This window comes from Corvus moneduloides, chromosome 12 (assembly GCF_009650955.1).
Source record: "Corvus moneduloides isolate bCorMon1 chromosome 12, bCorMon1.pri, whole genome shotgun sequence".
Taxonomy (NCBI): domain Eukaryota; kingdom Metazoa; phylum Chordata; class Aves; order Passeriformes; family Corvidae; genus Corvus; species Corvus moneduloides.
The window spans coordinates 6,808,635-6,832,957 of NC_045487.1; the positions used below are offsets into that span (position 1 = coordinate 6,808,635).

General features: G+C 49.6%; 3 protein-coding genes and 2 non-coding genes across 5 annotated transcripts; 2 read left to right on the forward strand and 3 right to left on the reverse strand.

Moving 5' to 3' along the window:
• Positions 1-554: 554 nt before the first annotated feature.
• PLLP (plasmolipin) lies at positions 555-3,389 on the reverse strand. The gene is made up of 4 exons (XM_032122138.1): positions 3,263-3,389; positions 1,765-1,938; positions 1,268-1,387; positions 555-1,188 (listed from the first exon to the last, which is right to left on the reverse strand). Exons 1-4 carry the CDS (start codon positions 3,365-3,367, stop codon positions 1,075-1,077), a joined length of 513 nt encoding a protein of 170 aa, XP_031978029.1. The 5' UTR covers positions 3,368-3,389; the 3' UTR covers positions 555-1,074.
• An 807-nt stretch (positions 3,390-4,196) lies between these two features.
• Positions 4,197-4,279, forward strand: TRNAL-CAG. Its single transcript has one exon. It is a non-coding gene; the product is annotated as a tRNA-Leu (tRNA).
• A 134-nt stretch (positions 4,280-4,413) lies between these two features.
• On the reverse strand, positions 4,414-4,496 carry TRNAL-CAG. The gene has a single exon. It is a non-coding gene; the product is annotated as a tRNA-Leu (tRNA).
• Positions 4,497-5,528: 1,032 nt separating this feature from the next.
• On the reverse strand, positions 5,529-8,382 carry THAP11 (THAP domain containing 11). The gene has a single exon (XM_032121742.1). The coding sequence runs from the start codon at positions 8,359-8,361 to the stop codon at positions 7,630-7,632; it is 732 nt and encodes a 243-aa protein (XP_031977633.1). The 5' UTR covers positions 8,362-8,382; the 3' UTR covers positions 5,529-7,629.
• Positions 8,339-23,746, forward strand: CENPT (centromere protein T). The gene is made up of 13 exons (XM_032121741.1): positions 8,339-8,686; positions 9,224-9,350; positions 9,882-9,975; positions 10,148-10,281; positions 11,046-11,079; positions 12,210-12,352; positions 12,819-13,247; positions 15,912-16,088; positions 16,414-16,617; positions 19,259-19,349; positions 20,602-20,766; positions 21,514-21,618; positions 23,347-23,746. The coding sequence occupies exons 1-13, from the start codon at positions 8,360-8,362 to the stop codon at positions 23,468-23,470; spliced, it is 2,154 nt and encodes a 717-aa protein (XP_031977632.1). The 5' UTR covers positions 8,339-8,359; the 3' UTR covers positions 23,471-23,746.
• Positions 23,747-24,323: the final 577 nt, after the last annotated feature.

Below are 24,323 nucleotides of genomic sequence, written 5' to 3' on the forward strand. Positions count from 1 at the left end.
GCACCAGCTTTTGAACGCACTGAAGCTACTTTTACTACTTTGTACAAGAACGGTGTGAAAGGAAAAGCTGCTCTGCCTGGCTGGGCATCACTTCTCGTTCTGACAAACACCCAAAAGGTGAAATTTGTGTTCTGCAGCATGGGAGGAGCAGCATGGTTCTTCCCTCTCCCAAGGTGCTGATCCTGTGTTCCCAGAGCTTTTGCAGACTTGATTGTAATTTCTGAAAATGACCTGCAGCTAATGGGCAAAATTGACTTGCTGGTTAATTAGGTGAACTCGGGAGTGTGTGGTGCTGAGCCAGGAAGAGGGAGTGATCAAAGCCTTGGCACCTCGTTCGTATTCTTGTGGTCTTGGATGCACACTCTGAGCGTGTGTGTGCATAAAGCAATGAGAGGTGAACCCTGTGGACTTGTTCCTTCCATAGCCCACATGGGCTAAAACCCACATGGAGTGGGAAGGGACCGTCACCTCTGCAGTGACATCTCTGCTGTCCCTGCTGTGCTGTATGTGCTGCCTCCTCACAAGACAAGTTTTCTCATGACAGAATCCAGTGCTGGATTTAGGAATGTTTTTATTTAAAGCATAAAATTTATATTCAAATTGTTAGAAATCAATACAAGAGCAGTTACGACTGCTTCCTTTGCTTCTCCCATCTTCCAGCTCTGCCACTGTTTCTGCACCCCGTTAATTGCAATTACTTACACTGTAGCTGTGAATGAGCAGAGAGGAGAGCCTGGGCTTGGGTTAGTGAATTTTAGTACTGGACTGTGCCAAATTGGCTGAGCCCCCTCAGTGGAGCTGCTCCAGTGAGGATCCAGATGACCCCCAGGGATGAGCAGGAGCTGCAGCCCCAGTGAGCCCCAGTGGCGATGCTGGTGGGGCTGTGCTGTGGGCACGTCAGCTGGAAGCATCATCGGAAACCACAGGGCAGCATCCATGTGAGCCAGTGCTGACCACTACTGCCCACACAGGCTGGTCCCAAAACGAGCCCTGGTGGCACATGAGGCTCCAAGCCACCAAGCCTGGTACAAGCTGGCGCAGGGGGGCCCGTGGCTGGGCTTTGCTGTCCACTCCTTACGCGTGGTCAGTCACTTGGCTGGTGGCCGCGTTGCTGCCGAGCCCTTTCCAGGCGCGGAAGCTGAGGAAGGTGCTCACCCCATAGGTGATCATCGTGACACAGGCAAAGAACTGCAAAAGGAGCAGATGCCACGTGTGACCGCGGTGGCTGCCACAGTCCCTCGGCCCTCCCCTGCCCGCCAGTACTCACGGAGGCGGCAGCTCTGCGGTTGTAGTCCCACTGCCGCCAGGACGTCGGCTGCACAGCAGCCGCGCACGTCACGAAGGCGGTGATGTACAGCACGGTGGCCACAGCGTTGTAGATCATCAGCTGGGGAAAGCAAAGAGGAGGTTGTGAGGTCTGGGCTCAGGCTCATGCCTGCTGGGATGAGACAGGAGCAAAAGGCTCAGGTTCACATTCCTCCCCATTCCCCAGGAGAACACATTAAATGCTCCCCAGGTTGTGTTGGGAGGTTTTTGGATGACACCACAACTGCAGCAGTTGGTGGCTGTAACTTTCTGGATTGACACAGGACTTTCTGGTTTGAGCATTTTCAAAGCAATTGAGGAGCAGAATGAAACAATGTCACTGTGCAAAGTGCAGGGGACTTTGCTCCATCAGCCCAGAAGAGCCTGAAGCCTTCCCAGACTATCGTTCGAAGATGTTTCCCTCTTGGGATCCCCCCTCACTCCCTCTTGGCTACACACCACGAGGGGCCAGGGGATCATGTAGAACTTCTGATGAAGCTGCAGGAGGTAAGTCACGAAGAAAAGGAGTGTTAGAATCCAGAAGAAGAGGGACACAAACATCACCCAGCCATACGCCGCGTGCAGGTGGTACGTTGTGGCGGCGATGAGAGACCACACCAGTAAACCGAGCACCTGTGGGGTGAAACAGGGAACATGTTCAGGGGCTGGTTCCTGCAGGTGAAACACAGAACATCACAAGCCCAGGCACACCAGCACCAAGAGCAGCTGGGTTCCCCTCACTCCAGGAAAGCAGCAGCAAACTTGGCAGGAGAAGGGCTCCTTGGAAAGCCGCTCTGCCCCTGTGTAAGCCCACACCACTTATTGTCATGAGGAAACACAACAGCCTTTGTCCTGCCCGCATCCAACACCCTGGTGCTTGGCCGCCCCGACAATGCCTCCTTGTCTGTCTCATCCATTTCTGACACTCGTGATCACAAAATATGTGCTGGGGAGAAACATGTATAGGGGGCTCCTGCAAGAGTGAGAGGTGGCACGTGTGAGCTGCCCTGCTCTGGCTGCTGGCAGGGAAAGCAGGCGCCTGTTTAACAGTCTGGCCTAGGCAAGGGGCTGGAGAGGTGGGACCATCTGCAGAGTTGAAAGGTCTCTGCTGCTTGTCTTGCTTCCACCTCTCTTTCCTGACGCTCCTACAAGGCACCCCCAGCATCCTTCCCGGCCCCTTCCCTGAGCATTTGTCCCTGCGTCACCACCAGCTCAGCCATGCCCAGGGGTTGGAATCTGGAGCCAGGAGCCAGGTCTGTGCCAGCTGTTCCCCAGCGGCTGCTCGGGGCACATCCCACTGCTGCCCCCACAACACTGCCCCGAGGAGAGGGGACGAGCGAACAGGCTCCCACGCGGCGGTGCAGCACCGTAGGCAGCTGAACACCCACCAATTTGCATTCATGTGGCACCCGACGTCCCGGGGAGAGTACCAGCGGGAGATTATTGTGGTTGCCCGCTGAAGCAACGGGGAGGTGATGCTGCTGCTCGGTTTGACGGTGCAAAGACCCTTGGGCTCTTCTGAGAGCAGCCGCCAAAGCCTGGGAGGACAGCCTGGACAGCTGGGAGTGTTTCAGGGAGCGTGAGAGCCCCACGAGCAACCCCAGCACACCTCAGTTGGAGTCACTGTGCTTCACACACCCCCGACCCACCGGCTGTGCCCTGCGGAGATGTCGGCACGGATCAGCCCGTGCCTGGCACTGGGAACCACCATGTACTGAGCGGAGTTACCACCGGCAAGGGGTGTGAGCACAAGAATCCGAATTTTCCTCTGGCTTTACAGAGGGAAGGATGAGAGAAGGGGCTGCACTGTCTTGGGGCTGGGGACTAGCTAGGGTTAGACAGCGGAGATGGGGTCGGAGTGGCAGCCAAAGGGACCCCGGGCTGTTTCCAGCCGAAGAAAAGCGCCAAAGTGGGTGATGCCCTCCCCCCTCCGCTGTGCCCCCTCCCCGGTACTCACGGCCTGGGCGCCCATCAGCCCCCCGAGCGGCGAGAGCAAAAAGGAGCCGTCCAGGGCCGGGGGGGAGCCCGGGGAGGCGCTCCGGGCGCCGGGCAGCCCCGCCATGCCGCGCACCGGCCCCGGGACGGCCCCTCCGCGGGCGGGGCGCGGGTGGGTCCGGGGCGGCCGGGCTGAGCCCCGCGGCTGCCCCCGCCCCGCCACCCCGGGGCGTGCGGCGGAACCTGCGCCCGGCGCCGCGCTGCACTCCCGGTGTGTCCCGGTGTGTCCCGTACCGGGGTACTGCCGACACAGGGCGGCCCCCGCCGTGCCAGCCCCCGCTCCCCGCATCCTGGCGATGCTCTGCCTGGAGCAGCCCGGGCCACCGCGAGCTTTCTGTGCAGCCGTGTCCTGCTCGGTGCCCACCGGCGACATTTGGTGGCCCCCAGCGCGTCCTGGTGCCTGACGTTGATCGTCTGCGGGGCCCGGGCGACACGCGTCTCCTTGTTAAAGCCTGGAATAATTTGGGTTGGAAGTGATCTTAAAGCACCTCGTTCCAACCTCCTGCCTTGCAGGGACACCTTCCACTAGACCAGGTTGCTCCAAGCCCTTGGCCTTGCTCTAACCTGGCCTTGAACACTTCCAGGGACAGGGCAGCCACAGCTTCTCTGGACAATCTGCGTAGTGCCTCATCACCCTCCGCTCCAGGAGATTCCTGTCAGCCCGTATCTCGGGCCGGTCCAGATCCCTCTGAGGGGCAGCAGGACCCTCTGGACTCTCAGCCACTGCTCCCAGTTTGGTATCACGTGCCGAGGGTCCCGTCACGCAGGTCGTTAATGCAGACCGTGACACAGGGCTGGGCCCGGTGCTGTCCGCGGGGTGTCCCGGCAGGGAGCGGACACAACCGCCCGGCTGAGATCTCGATGGGACGTGGCCACAGGACACGAATCAGCGGCGGGTCAGGATGGCCGAGCGGTCTAAGGCGCTGCGTTCAGGTCGCAGTCTCCCCTGGAGGCGTGGGTTCGAATCCCACTTCTGACAGCTACTTTTGCGCCGCCCGGCGGCCGCTTTTGGCTGGGGAAGGCGGAAAAAAAAACCGCAACGGAACAAACGTACGAAATGAAAAGCAATGAACGAATGAACTCCGGGTGAGGCTAATGCAAAAAGCCACCCGTTGTCAGAAGTGGGATTCGAACCCACGCCTCCAGGGGAGACTGCGACCTGAACGCAGCGCCTTAGACCGCTCGGCCATCCTGACACCGCTGGGCTGTCCTCGCGGCCCGTGCTGCATTTGAGGGTCCTCTGCGAACGTTCCTTGAGCTCTCTCAGAATTCGGGCCGTGAGCGCCTCCCCAGAGAGCCTTTTCCAATGCCCGACCCGACCACCCTCTGGGTGAAGAACCTTTTCCTAACGTCCAGCCTAAACGTCCCCTGGCACAGCTTCAGCCGTTCCCTCGGATCCTGTCACTGGTCACAGACAGCAGCGATCGGTGCTGCCCCTCTGCTGCTTCTCCGGAGGAAGCTGCAGCCCTCAAGGAGCTCTGCCCTCAGTATCCTCTTCTGCACGCTGAACAGGACAAGTACCCTCATCCACTCCTCACATGGCTTCCCCTCTAGACCCTACACCATCCTCATGGCCTCCTTTGGATGCTCTGTTACAGCTTTAGATACTTCTTGTACTGTGGTGCCCAAACCTGCTCCCAGAACTCAAGGTGAGGCTGCAGCAGCACAGAGCGAAGTGGGACAATCACCTCCCCATCCTGCAGCTTCATTTAACATTCCCAGTTCAACGAAAAAATGTGATGGTTGAGGCACAGCTGAAAATTTTGCTGCTTACATTTGCTTGAGACTAACAGCTCTCAATCAATCTGAAACCAGGAACTTTGGCAAGTGGAATTACAAGTTCTAAGAGCACATGCAAGCTCTTCCGTGCACTAGGCTGGTTCATGGGAGGCCATGCCTTCCCCTTCTTCCACCGGGTGTTAGACAGGAGAGCCATGCTGGGGGAAGCGCTGTGGGGAGCCTGGCTCTCTGCTCAAATCCCTCCTGGTTACACAGAGAGCAGCCTGTGACTGATTGCTCATCCAAATGGCTCCAACCTCTGCGTAGGTAGGTGTGTGTTACACTGAACTGACCTCAAAATCGTCTTCCTCACCCTACATGAATGCAAAGATATCCCCACATTCCAGCTGTGGAGTTCATGAAGAATAAAAAGATGGTACAAAAGAGAAGACAAGCTACAGCCACAATCCTTTCAGAAATACATATATACACCACAAGGAGACAGGAAACATAAGAAAACAAAATATACTTTATTAAAATTAAGCATGTTAGCACCTCAGTGTAACCTGGAGAAGTCAAACAGTCCAGCAGGTAACCAGTCCAGCAAGGCTGAATGGCTGAACATCCTGAAGTGCATCCCAATGGTAGAAAAAGTACCATGACTGTCACGACATGCACATTCTCAACAAGCTCAGATGCACAACCAGCCTCGTTTGCAAGGAGGGATGTTGTGCTGCCTACCGTCTTGATGGGAGCATCTAGAGCTGCTGGACCAATCACATATGTTAGATCCAATAGTGGAGCAGGTATCTTCTTGTCCTACAAAAAAAACCAAAAACAAACCCAAAACAACAAGCCAAACCAACCAAACAAAAAAACTGCTGCTAACTCGACTCGCAGAAAAATCAGTATAGCACAGAGCTGGAGAGCTACATCTCAGATTGGAGAATAAATTAAACTGAAGTAACAGGAAGTACTTAGTACATGGATAGACATGTAGTATCCTTACAGCTGACCATCCAACTTGGCAGACACGTTAATAAAAAATGACCCATGCATCACATAGCAGGCTGTGACAACCTGGAGCTGAACAGGCTTCAGGACTCACAGAGAAACCTCCGGCTACAAAACCCCACTGTGCCCTTTTGTTCGATCGTATACAGTGTTGAAGCTGATGGTTGTAAAGCTACATTAGCCAGTGTTACAAAGATTACATAATTTCAAACTAAAGATACCTTTTACATTTAGAAAATACCTCTATAAAATTTAGTAAAAGTGACATCCCAATCTACCGAATGCAATGCACTCTGGTTCCAGAAGGATCTCACAGACCCAGGGAACACCTGGGAATTCTTCCCTCGAAGGTAAATATGGGCACACTGTGGTGAAGTGCCTTTTGTTCTCAACATCCATCGTCATGGCCCCCTGCCACAGGGCTGTGCTGGGGTGCCAGATACTCCCCTTCTCCTCCTCCTCCAAACTGCTGAGGGATCTGTTCCACTGGCTAGGCTGGCAGTGCATAACCAAGCCAAACCCGTGGCTTTGCTACCCTCACTCCACCCTCTTTCTAGCCAACGTTGATTTGGTTGCCTGTTGCAGAAAGTGAAGGGACTGATGCTGGCTAGAAACAGAGACTACACAATCATTCCACATAGATTTGTTACAATACTCTTAAATCTTGGTTTAGAACACACAAGCAGGTTTTAGTATGGTTTTGCCTAATGTACAGATTATTAGTCATGCCAACTAGTTTAGGATTAGACAGGAAAGGTTTGCAACCACTGCAGGTAAAGTCACTTCTGTTTCATCCCGGTTCTCTGAACGAAAGCCAAGGATTAAAATTCCGATGTGTTACAAAGCCTCCATTTCATCAGAGGGAGTCTTAAGCCAGTGGGATAAACTACAGCTGTCAAACGCCACCGGGTTCTTTGTACCAGACTGTAATCCTTACTGTTGTCGAGAGCATCGAGACATCTGTAACCAATACGCACATACTGCAGAGAAAGCAGAAACTACACGGTACAAGAACACTCTTTAATCTGGGGGTTCTGTCACGCTAGGAAGAGCAGTCTTTTATGGCATCAGTAATTTACTGAAGAAACACATCACCCTGAGAGGGTTTCTAAAGCTTTCCTCCACTGAGCAAGGCTGATCGCGACATCACCGACCATTCCTATGACGGGTACAGTGCCCACGGCAGTCGGACACGCCTTCTCCAGGGTAGTGTTGCTGTTACCTCACTTGACACAGAGCGAGTTTATTTGCTGAAAACTGATACCCTACGTCCACTTAGTGACGACTCGGGTCCCATCCACGCTACGAGCAGCGCGTTCTGACACTGCCGGCACAGAGCGGGTTTGATGGGCCCGGTGTGAGGTGACACCGGAGATAACGTCGGGGTGATAACGGAGCTGGGCACCGAGCTGATCCAGTCCAGGCAGGAGAATCCGATGGCGAGGCCTTGCCCGGCTGGGAGCTGCTGTGGCATGGGCTGAGCCGGGCACCTGAGAGGCCGTGGTCCATCCCATCTCTGCTCTGCCCGGCACCGCATCGAGGGCGGCGGAGGCTCCGGGATGGAGAGCCCCGCGCCGGGCCGGGCCCCGGCAGCCCTCAGAGGCCGTGGCGCTTGCGGGTGCCGGCGCTGGCGGCGTGGAGCAGCCGGTCCTTCTCGCGGATCTCCTCGCGGAGCTGGGCCTCGGCCAGGCGCAGACGACGGATGCTGCCCTTCATCTCCTTCATCTTCACCTCCAGCAGCGCGATGATGTCGCGCTGCTCGTTCAGCTTCCTCAGCAGCTCCTCCGACGTGGTGCCCGACGACAGCGAGTACGAGTGATCGGGGGGGCCGCCCTCCACCGGGCTCTCCTCCCCCGCCGCCGCCGCCGCCGGTACCGGCACCGGCAGCCGCGCGGGGCTGGGCCCGATGGTGGCGGCGGCCCCGAGCTCCACCTGCACCGTCAGGTCGATGGGCTTCACGTCCTCGGCCGCGCCCCCTGCAGGGGCCTCGGCGGCGGCCGCGGGGCCCTGCGGGGCGGCGGCGGCGGCGGCAGCGGGGCGGGGGCGCCGGGCCCGCTGAGCCTTGCGCTCGTTGACGCCGCGCAGCGGGAAGATGGTGGGGACCCGCACCAGGTAGGACTTGCGGCCGCCCTGGAAGTGCTCGCTGCAGACGCGGTGGCCCGTGGTGGGCTGGAAGGTGCTGAAGCAGCCGCTGACGCCCGCCCGGGAGACGTTCTTGAGCCAGAGGCGCCGCAGCTCCTCGTCCTTGGGGAAGGTGTAGAAGTGCAGCGCCTTGTCGCGGTGCGAGTTGTTGTAGCACCCCGGTACGCAGCAGGTGAAGCCCGGCATGGCCTCGCGGGGCGGGGGGACACCCGCGGCGAGCGGGGCGAGCGGCCCCGCCGAACTACAGCTCCCACAAGGCCCGCGCGGCCTCTCGCCGCCGCCGCCGCCGCCGCCCCGGAACTACGCGGACCACAATGCACCGCGCTGCCGGCGGAACTACCCGCCCCACACTGCGCCGCGGCCCCTCCCGGCGCGCGCACGCATCTCGCGAGAGGCGGCGGGGCGCGCGAGGTGTGCGGCCGTTAGCGGTCCCGTCATGGCTGACGGGCGGTCCCCGGCCGGGCCCGGCCTCAGGCGCAGCGGCCGCCACAACGCGCGGGCGGCGGCCCAGGTGCCGCAAGGGGTCCGGGAGGGCGGGAGGAAGGGAAGAAAAGAAAGAAAGGAGGAAAGAGAGTCGCTGTCGGGATGGACCATCCCGTGGGACTCGCCCGGCTCCGCCTGCCCGGTCGCTCTCGGTTTGAGATAGAAGCGAGTCCCCTGAAGCAGGAGCGGAGGCAGCTCTCTCGCCCTTTTTCGCATTTAATCGTGGAAAATGGGCCGACGCCCCTCGCCTTTCGCGCTGGCCGGGTACCCCTCGGCATGTTTAGGTCGCGGCTGTGCTCTGAGGCCACTCGGGATTTCGTCCACAGGAGGGTTTTGCACTGGAGCCCACCTGGGTGATACCCGAGCTGAATTGTCTCCCGTCCACACGTGAGGTGCCACCATTGTCAAAAAGTCTACGCGCAATTTCTCTTTGGAATTTGGAAAAAGTTTCTTATCAGCTGGCCTAGCTTGTTATTAGAAGATGGGTGGTGGATGCTTTTGATGTTGTGGTCTTTAATAATATAAATACTAGTGTTGAATTGCTTGTCTTTTGATTTCCCTCTAGACTGGATCGAGTCTAGAAAACAAGAGTAAATCTGTCAGAAGCACCTTGGTGAAGCAGAGACAGGCAGCGTTCCCTGATCTCAAAAATGGCACACCACGGCTTCTACTCAAGAGAGTCATGCAGAACGGTAAGTGTCTTTTTTTCAGGAGACTTGAGAACAGAAAGACAATGCTTTGGTAGAGTTGAGAAAACTTTAAAATCCTTTCCCTGTTACATGGAACAGAAATCAGATTGTTGTATGACTGATTTAGGTAACAGAGGAATCACTGCAGGGCAGCTGAATGTGGGATACAACTGTCTGAGAGACCAGGCCTTGCACTGGTGAAATCATAGCTTTGAAGATCCTCTTCAAAGCCCTCTTCAGGTGGTCTTCTTATCCTGGTGTCTGAGCACATAATCCTGGTGCTGCCTTTGGCTGTAGGATCGGGTGTGAGTTATAGAGGCACATTCTGCTGCAGTGCAGGGAACCCCCGTGCTGCCAGCTGTCACTGTTGGCTTTGTCACAGCCAGTAGAACCCAAACAGTTTTCACTAGGTCTTAATTTTAACCCATTAATAAGTGTAATTTACAGCCTGTAGTGTAGATGTGACAGTCTGCTGCGTTTTGGTGCTCTTGCTGTACTGAATTGTGGAAAGGAAATGTTCTGGTTTGTTGGCAGAACCCCAAGTTTCACCTCTGGCACCTCAGATATCTAACCATAAAGACATGGAAGAAGCTCATTCAGAAGTCCCATCTAAGAGAGTTTCAAGCATGTAAGTAGGGGTTTTTTATAATTTTCACTTTTATTACAATGCCAGGTATAGCTGCAGTTCCTGTGGTGGGATTAGGGAGCAGGACTTCTCTACTTATGTTTCAGTGATCAGAGTTGCATCTTGTCAGGTGGGATTATCAGAAATGTCTCTCCAGCTTGGTTTGTTTTGGTAGGGGGGAATTGCAGCTGCCAGATGTTGCTGCTGAGGACACATCTGTCAGCGTATTCCACATGACAAAGAAGAGAAAGAAACTCAGCATTTCTGAGTTTGAGAGAGCAGCAGAGAGACGACTTCCCCAGAACCAAGGTAAGGCTGCAGTCAAGGATTATCTTGTTCAGTGCTGCATTTGCTGTCAGCTGGTTCTCACCTGCTCAGCTCAGTTGTTAGGAGCTGCCCAGCTGGGCAGTTGTAGGTTTGGAATCCAGATTGCAGTATCTCATGCAAAGGGGATAATGGAAAAAATAAAAGCACCTATCCTACTGTATATAACTTATTTACTACTTTTGCAGCTTGGTGCTTTTTGAGTTTTGAAGTGTCTCCAGAGGAAGCAATCCCTGTCTTCCTCTCAATTCTAGAAACTTTAAAATACAAGCAGCTGCATACTTTCCATTGCAATTATATAAAAATAATTATGAAGTTCCTGGTGAGCAGAACAGGTTCGAGTTCCAGTTTCATCAAGAGTTTGTGGAATAGTTGTCTGTGCTTCTAAAGCTCCAGATGTGTTTGGGTTGGGTTGCTGAAGGGTGGTTGTGACCAAGGCCTAACATCTTGCTATCAATGTGGTAAAATTAAAATTATTAAGTCTGAGGGTATAGGCCATGTTAAATTTTCATTGAAATAACTGTTTTCTTACCCTTTCAGAAATTGCTTATTAGATTTCTAATACACAGTTCTGAAATGTAGACATGAAATAGTGAAGTGACTGTCATCTAATTCTGTTTGCATCAAAGTGTGACTTTTGAGGATTGTAGCGTGACTGGCTCTGAAAAGAGGAAGATCCATTGGGATGTTCCTGTAGCCTGTTGTGTAAAGGGTTATTTCTCAACTAATGTGCCATTGATTTTTTCTAGCTCAGTCAACGTTGGACAGCACAATTATGACTCGGTGAGTTTAATCTAAAATGTCTTAACTTCTGTCTGTCCCGAGTTTAGCTGCCTTCACTGATCACATCTGAAGTGGTGAAGAACAGTGCAGATACCTGGGTTCATGTTAAAGACCTGTGTTAATGTTAGCAGTAACACATTCACCTGCCCCTCTGCTGATGGAATTTGAAGGTGTTACACCACACACCTTTTGATTTTCAGGAACTGTGGCTCTGCACTGTGTGCCTGGGTTGGTCTAGCTTGTATTGCTGCTGTTGCTCCTATTTTTATTTGCTAGGATCATTCCTTTTTTCCTTTTGTTTTCATGCTTCCAACAGTAAGTCAGTACACAGTACTGGTTGGTAGTCTCATCATATCAGTTGCATCTATGCAGTATTTTCTGGACTTTAAAAGCTTTTTAGTGAGTCAAAGAACTTACTTTCCTGTGTTGCCTGGGTACTTTGCAAATGACCCTGGCCAAAGTCAGCGCATTATTTCACCTTTCTCAGTGCAGCCCTTGCCTGGGGTGCCACACAAGATGCTTCTTGGGGCTGCATTCTGTAGTTTTGACTTTAAACCCTCTGAACTCCCTTTTTACTTGGGTTGCCTGGAGAGAGGGGCAGGAGGTCATTGAGTATGGTCAGTCTCCAGGGTGTGAAACACCTCCAGTGAGAAACATCTTTTCCTGTGCTTTATGTGTTGCTATCAGCTCCCATCTCAAAACAGTCACAGTGTGTTGGTAGCTGTACTTTGCTGAGAGTATTGATATTAAGTAGCTTCTTAAACTTGTTGGGAAGTCCTCCTACCACCCCACTGTCATCTGGAGTATGTCTTCACTCTCAAACATTTGTTTTCTCTTTTTTTTGTTACTTAAGATTTTTTTAAATTTATGAACCTTTTGTCAGCTGTAGTGTTGCAGTGTCTCAGGGAGGCTGTAAACCAGTCTGCTTACTGATATCTGTGACACATAGCGTGATGTTGGGTGATACTATGAAAATAATTCATTTAGACTGACATATAATCTTCAAGGGTTTTTTGGAGAAATTTCTCCCAGTTCTGTGAAATGTGTCACTGTTAGTGCCACCATGTCTGTATTCTGAGGGTAAAAGGGGAGTGTGATTTTGACAAATGATTTCTTCCCTCTTTTTGCAGATCCCTTCGTATGTCTGTGGGTTCCTTGATGGCCCCAGACACTGTTGAGAAGAGGGGCTTGCTCCGGAGGCCAAAAACCCGCAAGGCTGTTGACATGCAAGCTTTTGAAGGCAGAGTAGAACAGAACCTGCTGAAGAGCAAAGGTTTCTTTTGTGTTGTTACTTCTCTTTTGGGAGGCAGGGCCTTACGTAAAGGGGCTTGTAGAAGCAGTTACTGAAGCATGGTCTGTGTTTTAGGATTTAAAATTTACTAATACATTTGCAGAAATAGAGTGGGATTTGAGAAGCAAGATTAGAATGAGGCTCTGCCTCAGCAGTTCCTTTGCTTCTATGCACTTAAATATGTGCTTTGTCCAGTTTGGTGATATAAGCCACAGGAATTGTTTGGGATCATTTTCTTCTGTGGGTACGGAGGTCTCTTGGTTTGGTAGGGGGAGAGCTGGGGGCACTGAAGTGGGGTCATAGAGTTTCAGTGTTTGATCTGTTGAGGATGAGTAAAATTTGGTTGAATGACTGAAATTCTGAATTACACAAGTCTTGGTAGTAAAGTGTGTCCCTATGACCTTGAACAGTTTTTCACATAAAATCTGTTTTAAAACTTTCTAAACAGAACAGAACTACCTTGTGGACTCACAATCTGCATCTGGGATTCGAACAAGCATCCTGACAAGTGATGCGGAAATGATGATGAATAGCACCGAGCTCTTTGTTCAGTCCCAGCTGGATGAACAGAGCCAGAATAAACTTTTTGCTCTTGAACCCCAGCTGTCAGACTCAAAAACTTCAGCACAGAGGAGCCTGATTTCTGATGTAGATCAAGAGGAATCAAGGCCAGAGGGCCTGGTATCCAGTGTGGGCACAAATGAGGGAAGGACCCAAAGATACTCCAAGAGCTCAAGCCTTGATCATGGGCATGTTGACAGAATGAGACATGTATCTACAGAAACACCTGTAAAACAGCAAGAAGATAAGCAGGATCATTCCCAGCAGAGTCAGCCAATGGAACAGGTTTCTTTTCCTGAAGAGGAAGTGGTTTGCAGTGAGTACTATGGCTTAAGGCTTAGGCTTAGCAGGTATTATCTGAAGTTACAGAGTGGTTGAGGTAGAAAGGGACCTCAAGGTTATTTTCTCCAACCCCTCTGCTCTGGCAGGGCCACATAGAGCAGGTTGCCCAGGACCCTGTCTAAGTGGCTCTTACCAGTCTCCAAGGGTAATGACTGCAAATTCTCTTCTTTATGTTCAGATGGAGCCTCCAGTCTGTTCCAGTCTGTGGCAGTTGCCTTTTCTCCTGACACTGGGCACCACTGGAAAGAGTCTGGCTCTGTCTGCCTTACACCCTACTTTCAGACACTTGTGTATATTGATGAGATCTGCCCCGAGCTTTCTCTTCTCTAGGCTGAGCAGTCCCAGCTCTCTCAGCCTTTCCTTCTAGGAGAGATGTTTCAGTCCCTTAACTGTCCTGGTGGCCTTTTGCTAGACTCTCCACTGGGTCCATCTCTCCTTTGTACTGGGACACCAGAAGTGGGCACTCTAAATTGGTCACAAAAAATAAGGAGATACGTAGGACATGTAGCAGACATGGAAGGAGTCTGGAAGTTTGTAGTCCAGACCTTCACTGTGATGTGCTCACTTACTTGTCACAGCCAATCTCTTCACTGTCTCCAGGGCCTTAAAAATCCTTGGACAGAGGCAGTTGCCTCCCTGCTCACTCTGTACCAACACTTTGCAATTCCTATTGTTTGCCAGTTTTTTCCTGGTGTCTGGTACCTTTCTTTGGCATTCATTTCCCTGGCCTAGTCCTGGTTGTGTAAGTGGGAACACATTTTCCTCATACTGCTTGGACCAGGCAAAAGTTGTTTTGAAAGGACAGGGGGAGGAATCGACAGAAAAAGGTTAGTTGCTCAGAGGAGCTCAGTGGTAGGCATTTTTAGGACAAAGAGATAGATACGCAGAGAAAAGTGTGGAGGATGTGGAATAGGGGACTGGATCAAATGAGAGGAAGATGTGGGGGAGTGAGCATATCTTTAAAACACTGGAGTTAGTAAGGCATTCATGTCAGAAGTTAATGGTGACCTAGTTCTCCTCTACCACAGGAGGCTGCTCTCAGTGTTGCTCCTCAGTGTCAACTGAAAAATGGTTGAAAGGATTCTTCCAACTGGTTCCTAAGATTCAGTGCAAACTCCCTAAACTGCTTCGAGTACACACAAGTGTTTCTTGTGTGTCTTCTTCTCCCTGCTTGGTTTTTTATTTACCAGGAAAGCTAAAAGAAAGTTTAAAAAGCTACCAGGAGACACATTAATGATCTGTTCTAGCTGTTTGTAGATGGAGCTCCTCTCTGTCCTCCAGAAGTTCAAGTAAATATTTGGAATCCCCAGTCACTCTAAGTCTTTCCAGCATGTCTTTGAGAGAAGTTGTGTCCCATGTAATTGAAGACCTAGAAATAAGTGATACAGAAGAAGAGATGATTAATACAGTTAACGGAGTGGAACAGGAAAAGATTTTCCAAGAGGGTAAGAAGTGCTTTGAGTGTAGAAAGGGAATGGAGTATAATCTGATTTAAACAGAGTTTTTGAGGTGACTTGCAGAGTAAAATAAGACTTAATTGTACATAAGATGCTGGAATTGAACATTTCCAGATAAGCTCTCTAAAAGTGGGCTGTGACTGGAAGTGGAATAAGGGTTCTTATGTTTTGGCAGGTCTGTAGTACTGCTCGGCTTCCCATAGGAAAGACGAAGAGCTCTCTCTTGGCAAAGAATACATCTGGCTAATCTAAGCTAGTTAATATTTCACTTCACTTTAGGCCCTGTGTTGGTGTAAGCAGCCCAGTATTCTGGTTAGTGAGAGTGGTATAACTGATTTTTGCACCACCTTTGGCCAGATGTCTTTGTGCCCTTCACTTGAGCTTGGGGTCCCAAAAGTATAAGGCCTTGCCACACTTGTACTTTCGAGTGTGAAAATTCCCAGTCACTGGAGGGGATGATAAAAGTGCAGTTTGACAGCTTTTGGTTCTGGACTCAGCCAAGATTTCCAAACCCTTCAGCAAGTGACAGCATTATGAGAGTGCCCAATTTTCTCAAAGGAATTACTTGGGTGGGTTTCTGCTTAACAGAGCTACATAGTAACAGATATGTGGACTGTATATGTAGTATAAAGGAAAAAGGAATGCTTAAGTAGTCAGTGGCTCAAGTGTTTTAAACAAAAGCAAGTCATGTGCCTATGTATTTTTCATCCTGCCTGCCAGAGGCTTGTCCAGGATGGTTAAAACCACTTTAGGCTCTCTTCTCTTTGTAATGGAGTATATCTCTTACAAAATTGTTTATTCAGAAAAACGGAGGAAATGAGGAGGAGAATCTGAGCACAAACTCCAGGTATTGTTAGATTTAAAGGAAAAGAAATTGGTCTTTCACACAATCACCAAAATTTGGAATAGCCATAGAGATGGCAGATCTGGAGGAGCTCTGCTTACTGTAAGTAAAATTCCTTCATCGGGATCTGATGTGCCCCTAATTAGGTAGCTGTGGAGCAAACACAGGAAAAGTTGGGCATTTCTCAGCTATAAAGGGAATTGCATCTGCTTTTCTTATTCACAGCTTAATGGCTGAGTTTATTTATCACAAATAAATTCTAGTGGTGGTTAAACTGTGTGCTGGCGGTTGGGGGTTTTTTTGTAGGTAAGATGTATGATAGAATTTCTTATTTTAGCTGCAGAATGTGGTGCAAGTGCTGAATATTCTGAACATTTGGAGAAGAAACTGGCTGAAAAAGCAGAATTGCAGATAACTCCAGCACAGGACAGCAGAGGTGAAACAGAAATGGCTCCTTCAGCAGGAGAGGAACTGGCAGAAGGCAACGTTGGAGCCCACGGCTCTCCCGGAGCTGGTGAGGACACCTCTAATGTTGACAGCTCTCTTTAGTGCCAAAGATCTCTCATGCTGCATGACTGGTATCAGTGCTGAGACAGAGACTTAATTTCCTTTACATTGTGGAATCTGGGCTAATTACTGGGGAAATATCAAACCAATTTTGTCATTTTAAGCTGGAAGACTGCATTTTATTTTAAGGGAAACCAAAATTGTACTGGTGGTAGTATTTAGAAATGTGTAGTTACAGCAGGTTTCTTTGATTAAAATTTACAAGTAGAAGTTCCAGAATCAAGCAAAGGTACTTGTTTCAGGGCTTTGTTTTTCCTGTTTTGGAAATGTAGAACGTGAGATTACCAAAGGCATTGGAGCTGAAAGTCCAGGCAGGCACTCTCATGCCTTTTCCTCATTCGATAAACCTGGGATGACTCCATCAGATGAAACTGATGAACAAGGAGATGAACTACAGGACCAGGCTATCATGCTAGAGTTGGATAATTCAGTGGAAGAGCCTTCTGAGGATGAAGCTGGACACCCTGCAAGTCAAGGTGAGGAACAGAAGGCGGTTGGAGAATTTTTTCCTCCTAGGCTGAAGAACAGCAGAGGTTAATAATGTTATTAACTGTTTAGTCCATCAGAGAGTCCAGGGGAAACTGTTGGCTGCTGTTTCTAGGGCCAGATCATTACTGGCTCATCAGGTGCTCCAGAGACCAAGATCATCTTGTACTTTTTGAGGTGAAAGTAATGGAAGTGCCCAAAACAGATGAAACTGAGTGCAAAGTGAGGTTATACAGTGACATAGGGATATCCTCCAGTCTGTTCTTTCCTTCCTGACTCCTAATTTCATGCCAATTTTTTAATGTCTTACCATTGAGTTGGTGTTACCACAGCCATTTATGTGACTTCAGACTTGAAACGTAATTTAGAACCCTGTATTTTGTATGTGTAGTTACAGGTTTCCTTTCCAGTTAACAAAAGTAGTAGCCCGGTTTTCCAGAAAGCTGAGAGAAAGTGTCTACTTCTAAACAGCTCTTCAGAAACTGCATCAGTCTGGCCCAAGAGTGCTGATGCCTTTTGGAAGAACAAATACATCAGACTGAGTTATCTTTGATCAAGGCCATGTTTGAGAATGCCCAGAATGTATTTTAGTGATGTCTCTTGGAACTGGTCTTAGTCTTTTGAAGAACAATACACCCTGAAGTATAAAGCTGAACAAAGAACATCCTAAAACCCATTGCGAAAATTTTGGCCATATTCAGCTGTAATGAAAATATCTATGTCTGTGTGTATTTGTGCAGTGTGCACAAGCACAACAGTTGAACTGATAGCCACAAGAAAAGCTGTAGGTGTTCTTAGGGTGTCTACAGTTGTGTTAATATGCTTATCTTGTACACAGCTGTATGAAGAGGTGGAAAGATCTGGCTGCAGATCTCACTGATAGGGTGGAACAGTAAGAGTAGCACCATACAGGTGTCATTGGACAAGAGGAGGAAGAAAAGGGAAAAAAATTATGTCCTTTTGTCATAAATCTTGCCTTGGACACTTCAGCATAACCAGTCCCTTTCCCTACATCCTGCTCCCTGTTCCTCCAGTGCACAGAAATGTTTATTCAGAAGAAGCTTGTAGGTTACTCGGTTCAGTCTGGACCGGGCGTAGACAGACGGAGACGAGAGATCTCTATAGGCAGGTCTTGGGACACATGGGGTTTATTGTAAAAGCGTGGGTATAAGGGCACTGCTCAGAGCTGCCAGACTCAGCTCTGAGCAGGCCCAAGAGAGCAAGAGAGTAAACGGGTGAGAGAGAGAGAGTGTAAGAGCAAGAGTGGAAGTAAGAGCAGGAGTGGAATAGTGAAGTCCTGGTTACAATACAATAAATCATCTTCTGTACTGAATATTCTAATTGTCACTAACCAATCTAATACAAGATACAAATCCTATAGCATTTACATACAGCCTATAAGAGTTCTTATATTACCATAGAGTGTTACATCTTAACTTCTAAAAACTACTCTTTGGACCCCTTCTGCTGAGCTAGTAGGGTCTGCTCTGACCCTTGGACCTGCTTGCAAGCAGAGGGTATTGTTCCATCAAGAAGGGATTACCTTCAGTCGGCCATACCATTGTTTTCTAGTTGTTCAGTAACTAAGACCTGGTATTTCAAAAGTGGCTTTCATTTCGATGTTGCCTGTAGTTTTCATATTCCCAAAATCTTTTGTCAGGCAATCATATTTATAAGGCTTTCCTGTTTCATCTTCCCCAACAAAGCTAATGCAGGCAACCACAGTGGTTTCACCCAGTCCTGCTTTCTCTGAGAGATTTCTGACCCTTTCATCTGGGGAGTTCAACTCTCAGTAGTCCCTGAAGCCTCTAGTAGTTGGGCTTGGCTTCTCTAAGAAGACAGGTGTCCAAGCCCTTTTAAGGGATCTTTGTGAAGTTGACGCCATTACCAGATAGGCTGGATTACTTGGCTGCACTCAGCTTCCAAGGGAAGCTGTTAGGCAAGAAGCCCTGTATGATCACTCCTCTTCTAGACAGGAAGCTGCTCAGTATTTCTATTAACATTGTTTTCTTTCCTTTGTTATGAAGTGAAGTGCAAGAGTGAAGTTAGACAATGCAGATTAGACTTGGAGGAAGCTGCTATGGGTTCATAGCAGGGAACATGTGAGATGCTGATAACAGGAGCCTTGCCTGGAGGGAGTTATGACAATCTGCAAACAGGGAGAAGTTTATATTCTGGCCCCTGTAATGTGAGTCGGTAGCTCAGCTTGTCCCTTTGTTCAGGAGAATTTGCCAGTGGCTTAGCAAGATGACAAAGAGGGAGCTTGTAGACTTTGAAGTTCTTTCTGGTTAAAAAGGCTGCAGCTTTGTGGCAACCTAAGTTAACCCAGCCATTAGCCCCTGCAGCCTGGCCCTGAGTGAGTGTGTCCCTGCAGCCTGCCCAGCCAGCTGGGCCAGCACAGGGGCCCGAGGGGAGCCCCCAGCCTGTGTGGCAGGAGCTGTGGGGGTGGCACTGCAGCAGCCAGCAGCTGTGCTGGCTCAGGGTGCTGTGGGGACACAGCCAGAGCACAGGAAGTGTGACCAGGACCAGGCGTGTCGGGAGGTGCCTGGTTTTCTGTCTGCTGCAGCAGCACTGCTTTCTCCAGGAGCTCTGGAAAGAGACTTCAGTTCCTCAAGTACTTTTTTTCCCCAGAGGTTTCCATGAAGACTCCTGCATTTGTCCGTGCTCCAGCCTACAACCTCCTGCTGTCAACTCCACATGTTGCAAAACCTGCTGCTCCCAGGTAAGCCTAAGCCACATCCAGCAGTGGCCTGGCAGAAGTGGGGCTGGGGGGAGAGCAGAGCCCAGCTTTGCCAGCTGTTCTGAAGGCTTTGGTTCTTTCAGTGCTGTAGCAGCTGAGTTCAGAGTGAATTGAGTGAATGTCAGTGCTCTTCCAGAGCAGGTCTGATGTCTTAAGGCTTTCCAGTGAACGTTCTTGTAATATTTTCTTGTGCTGAAGGGCAAAACTTTTCCTAGGAGTTTTTCAATTGGTAGGCTACTCTGGAGCCATAGTCTCCAGTATGGGATGCAGAGGCCCTTGCAGAAGAGGGGTAATTAAAGGTGACAGGACTCTGATCACATGGAATGACATACTTGCATTGACTGCAGAAGCCTAGAGCTGTGTGCAGTTGCCATGTGCTGACTATAGAATGAAGCTGTCCTAGAGGCAGAAAGTGAACCTGTCTTCTGCATTACTCCAAATTAGTTAACATTTGTATTGTCTTAATTAGAAATTTGGTGAAGCCGTTTGCTTCATCAGAACCACTAGCAGTGGGTCCTAGGGAACAGGAGGAATTTTCTAGCCCATGACTTTAGATTTTTGTCTATTAAAGCAATAAACAAGAAGACAAAATTCTTGTGCCCACATACAGGTGGACTGGCAAGAGTCAAGTGATCCACACACTCTTTCTGGGGGTTTTGCATGTGTTCTATTGCTGAGGTTCTATTTTTTTCCTGTTGTTTTCCAATCATGTACTGAGTGAATCCATGGATTTCACTTAACTCTTCCCTATTACAATTTTTCCTATTTTAGAATGGAAGACAATTGTAACTTCCTTTAGGACTTACGGTCTTGTTTAAGGGGGGGAAAAAACCCCAAAACCCACCAAAAAAGCCCTCATTGAAGTTCTTAATAGTGCAGAAGGATTCCCTGCAGAGCAGCCTCCTCTGTCCACCGATGCAGAGGTGACTTGTGGTGCCTCAAACTTTGTGCACTACTGGAAAGGGAATACTGCAGGGATGCAGTGGAAACTGCACTCATGTATTGGAGAGAACTCCAGTTTGCTGGCAGTGTGTTACATGAGCATGCTGGAATCAAGGGAACTCTTTGCAAACTGCCCTGTTTGGGCATGAGAGTTTTGAAGAATTGGGAGGGAGGAAGAATGAAGAGCTCAAGATAGTTCTTGTCCCTTCCAGTTCAGCTTAGGGTTTCTCCAAACTCAGCCTGGTGTTCTCTGCCGTTCATTCAATGTGTGAATTTTCAATTTCCCTCAAAGGTCTCCCGTGCAGCTGTTGCAGCCTAAGACAGTTCCAAAGAGATTGAAAACATCCCAGAGGAGACCATGTGAGCCTCAAATGCCAAGGAGTTTGATAAAGGAGATATTCAGACATTTTGTTAAAATGCCAGTGACCAGAGATGCATTCAAAATTGTTGAAAAATGGTAAGTAGCAACAAACTGCTCTTTCCATTATTTTTAGTGCTGGGTTTTCTTTCTTTCTTGAAGTAATAAATCTGTTTGGAGTGTTGCTGACAAGCTGACAGCCTTCTCTCTTCAGCTGGAAACAGTCTTGGGAGGCCTGATAAAAACAGGGGCAGAAATGTGCAAAGTGCCTTGGGCTGCTGTGTGGGTATCTGATCAGTGCAGCCTTGCAGGAGCATCTGGGTTTTGTCCCAGCAAATTGTACCAGTCACAGTCTTGTCATGATCAATTTCCATGGGCAGGATGGCTCTGGACAATGGTCATTGTGCTGGGCACAGTGAGGGTGTTCCACTGGAATCCAGGTTTCTCAGCTTTTTGAATCCTTCTACCTTGTTGCCTTCATGAGTAAAATCTGTGGATTTTTTGAACAGTGTCACTGCAGTAGCCAGTAGTCTGACCCTCAGTGCTGATTTCTCTCTCACTGGTGTCAGCCCCTGTTCCTGCACGTGTGGGAAGTTTGGGAAAGGTTCTGGTTGTCAGATGTGCAGCTGTTTCACAGCTGTCTTGGCAGTGAAGTTCCAGGGAGCCTGAGCTGAGGAGTCAAGCTTTGTCCGTGGGCTGGAGAGTTTCTTCTCCCCCAGCTTTCCCTGGCAGGCTGGGACCTGAACAATGACCAGCTCTAGTGCAGCTTGCCCTGCAGAAGTGGGTGAGTAGATGGTGTTCACATGGTTCAGTCTGATTTGATTTCCCTCCTCATTGTTCCCTCAGCTCTGAGAGATACTTCAAGCAGGTGAGCGATGATCTGGAAGCTTACGCCCGCCATGCAGGGAGGAAGACAGTGGAGGTGGCTGACCTGGAAATCCTCATGAGAAGGTAATGGAAGGGTTGTTGCTAAACTGCAGTGGTGGTTGGTGGTGCTTTGATAGCCCAGTAAACCTTGGTTGTTGCCAGGGTGTGCACCAGCAGTGTTTGCACAGTAAGTATGGGATCTTGAGATTTACTCTGTGTGAGGCCACTTCTGTCCCAGGAGATATCCGTGGACTTGGGTTGCACCACTGAGTGACAGTGGTGGTGGAGGGGCAAGAGGAAGTAGTGAAGGGTTGTGAGTGCAAGGAGTTATCTGAGGAGCCAAGAGGAGAGGGATTTGTGTAAGGGTGAAGCAGTAATGTCTGGGAAATGAGTAGAAAAAGTAGAGAAACGCTAAGAGGGAGGCTGGGCTACCCTGTTTGCATCCTTGAGTGATGTCTTTGCTAAAAGCACCTGCAGCTGACACTGTGAGCATTTTCACATGTCCTGCTGTCTGTTTTGGTGACTTCCTCTTCCAAACAAAATACACCTCTTCCTGCTGCTGCACAAGCTGATACTTGGGATCCAAACTGACAATTCCTCTCCAGAGCAGGAGAAGAAGCCTCCAGGCCAGGCAGCCAGGGCTGGCCTCTCATAACAGCAACATTCCTAGACAGCAACCTGGAAGAGCTGTTTTCGGAGCTGCCTCACTGGTGCTCTGTCCTCTGGACTCCCCCAGCTGCCTCATCTCCTGCCTGAATTCACTTTGTTCTGTTACGAAAACACAAGGGATTTATTCTTGGCTTGGAAGCCCACTGTAAAACTCTGTGAGGCCTGAAGCAATCCACCACTTTTCATTTAAAGTCATTACTCCAGGTTGTTGTTCTTGCTCTCCACTGGAAGAGTTTCAAATGTGATGTTAAAGTCACTTGGGGGATGGTGCAGGGCACAGCTGATGACATGAGCTTTGCATGAGCCTCTGTAGGTAGTGCTGGTGCTGCTGCTTAAAAAGAACAATCTATTGCTGTCCTGATCCAGAGATTTCATTTTCCCACCTGGCAGGTGTGTGCTGAGGTTGGTATGAGCAGGCCAGGAGGCATGATGGGTTAGTTGCCCTGGTTTGAGAATTCCATGTACTTGTTGTTTCACTTTGTTCTAGGTGTCTTTACGCTTTTTTACTGCCTCATAAAGAGATCAGGAATTGTTGCTGGCTCATGCATAAGAACAGTATTTCTGTTCCTTCCACACAGAAAGTGTGAATAAATGCTGCACTTTTTTTCTTTCTACAAAACTGGGAGATGCTGATTTTTTCAGGCCAGTCAGCTAAACAGTGTACTGGAAAACTACATGGCCTACACAGTTGGCAAATGCCAACCACCTCTGAGTTGTGACTGTAAAAATATCTGGGTACTGAGCTATTTCCTTCTGTCACATCATTCTGTGCACGTCTTCAAATGGTAGAATTTATCCTATGGTAGGTGGATTGTGAATTTAAAAAGCAGTGAGCCTCTACTTTGGTCCTGATCAATATAGCTGAATATCCCCATGGTAAACAGTGGGAAGCTCTGTGGGAAGCTGGTGTGCAGGAACCCTCTGGGTCTGCTCTGCTGTGTGGGCAATCCTGGCATTGCACCATGCACAGGAGCTGAGAAGCTGCCAGCAAACACGAGTCTGGAGCTGTTTGTCACAAGCAGCCAGAGCATTTCAGCTCTTAAATGCAAAAACATCACTGCAAGAAAACCTTACTCTGACATCGAATGGAAACACATTTCACTAACAGCTCTTGTTTCTTCTCTGCTCTCCTTTTGGACAAAGGCAAGGGCTGGTGACAGACAAGATGCCATTGAATGTGCTGATAGAGAACTACCTCCCTCTGGAGTACCGGAAGATCCTGATTCCAGTTGCTGTGAGTGGAAATAAAGTGATCCCCTCCAAGTGAAGGTGCAGTCATGGCCTCTGTGGGTGAGAAGATGGTCTGCTCCCAGGGGCTGGCTGTGGATTGTTCCATATCACTGCTCCAGGTGATGCTTTTCCACACGTAAGCAATCAGGCAAAGACTGCTGGATGTTCTCCGGAGTGGAGGCAGGTTGTGCTGTGGCCACCACACCACCCTGCTGGTCTCACCAGCCTTTGTCACAAGTGATTTGACTATCCATATTTTTGTATGTTACCTTTGAATACGTGTACAGCTCAGATAAATAAAATGTTACATGTATTCTGTGTCATGCCAATGCTGCTTATGCCAGTGAGCTGAGAGGCTCCTGAGCATTGTGGTGTTCAAACTGTTCCTCGCAGGCATTTAGCGGTGTTGGTGCTCTTCATGCCAGCCAGGTGTTTGTGTTTGACACACCTGTGTGGTTTCTGTTGCTCTGCTCCCAGTGGGAGCCATGGTGCCCCTTTGTTTTCCCCTGGTGTTCCTGTACTGGGAGTTGGTGTGCAGCTGGTCCATGCTGTGCTCCCTCATCCTCCTCACACAGGCAAAACTCTTGTGTATGATTGTACTGCTTCCAGTGAGCCTAAACCACACCAGGAATGAGGTCTGACACAGCAAAGGGTGCCAAGGACTGTGACTTTGTAAAACAATTCAGAAGCTGGGAAAGAATAATGCCTGTCAAATGTACCAGTTTTGGAGGGATGGAGATGGGTATTGAACTTTCTCTTCAGTGTCCTTCTGGGGGGTCAGTGTGACATGAGTTGTTTCTCCCCATCCTGAGCCTGTCCTAAATCCTACTGCAAGTATGGATCCTTCTCTCTGGGCTGTGCTGTGTGTGCAGTATAGCTTCCTAAAACTA

Coding starts and splice junctions, on each gene's coding strand:
- PLLP (XM_032122138.1), bottom strand. CDS start 3,367: ATGGCGGGGCTGCCCGGCGCCCGGAGCGCCTCCCCGGGCTCCCCCCCG. Junction 1,388..1,764: donor TGATCCCCTGGCCCCTCGTG/GTGTGTAGCCAA, acceptor TGCTTTCCCCAG/CTGATGATCTACAACGCTGT. Junction 1,189..1,267: donor ACCGCAGAGCTGCCGCCTCC/GTGAGTACTGGC, acceptor CTCCTTTTGCAG/TTCTTTGCCTGTGTCACGAT.
- CENPT (XM_032121741.1), top strand. CDS start 8,360: ATGGCCTCGCGGGGCGGGGGGACACCCGCGGCGAGCGGGGCGAGCGGC. Junction 10,282..11,045: donor ACGACTTCCCCAGAACCAAG/GTAAGGCTGCAG, acceptor GATTTTTTCTAG/CTCAGTCAACGTTGGACAGC. Junction 12,353..12,818: donor GAACCTGCTGAAGAGCAAAG/GTTTCTTTTGTG, acceptor CTTTCTAAACAG/AACAGAACTACCTTGTGGAC.
- THAP11 (XM_032121742.1), bottom strand. CDS start 8,361: ATGCCGGGCTTCACCTGCTGCGTACCGGGGTGCTACAACAACTCGCAC.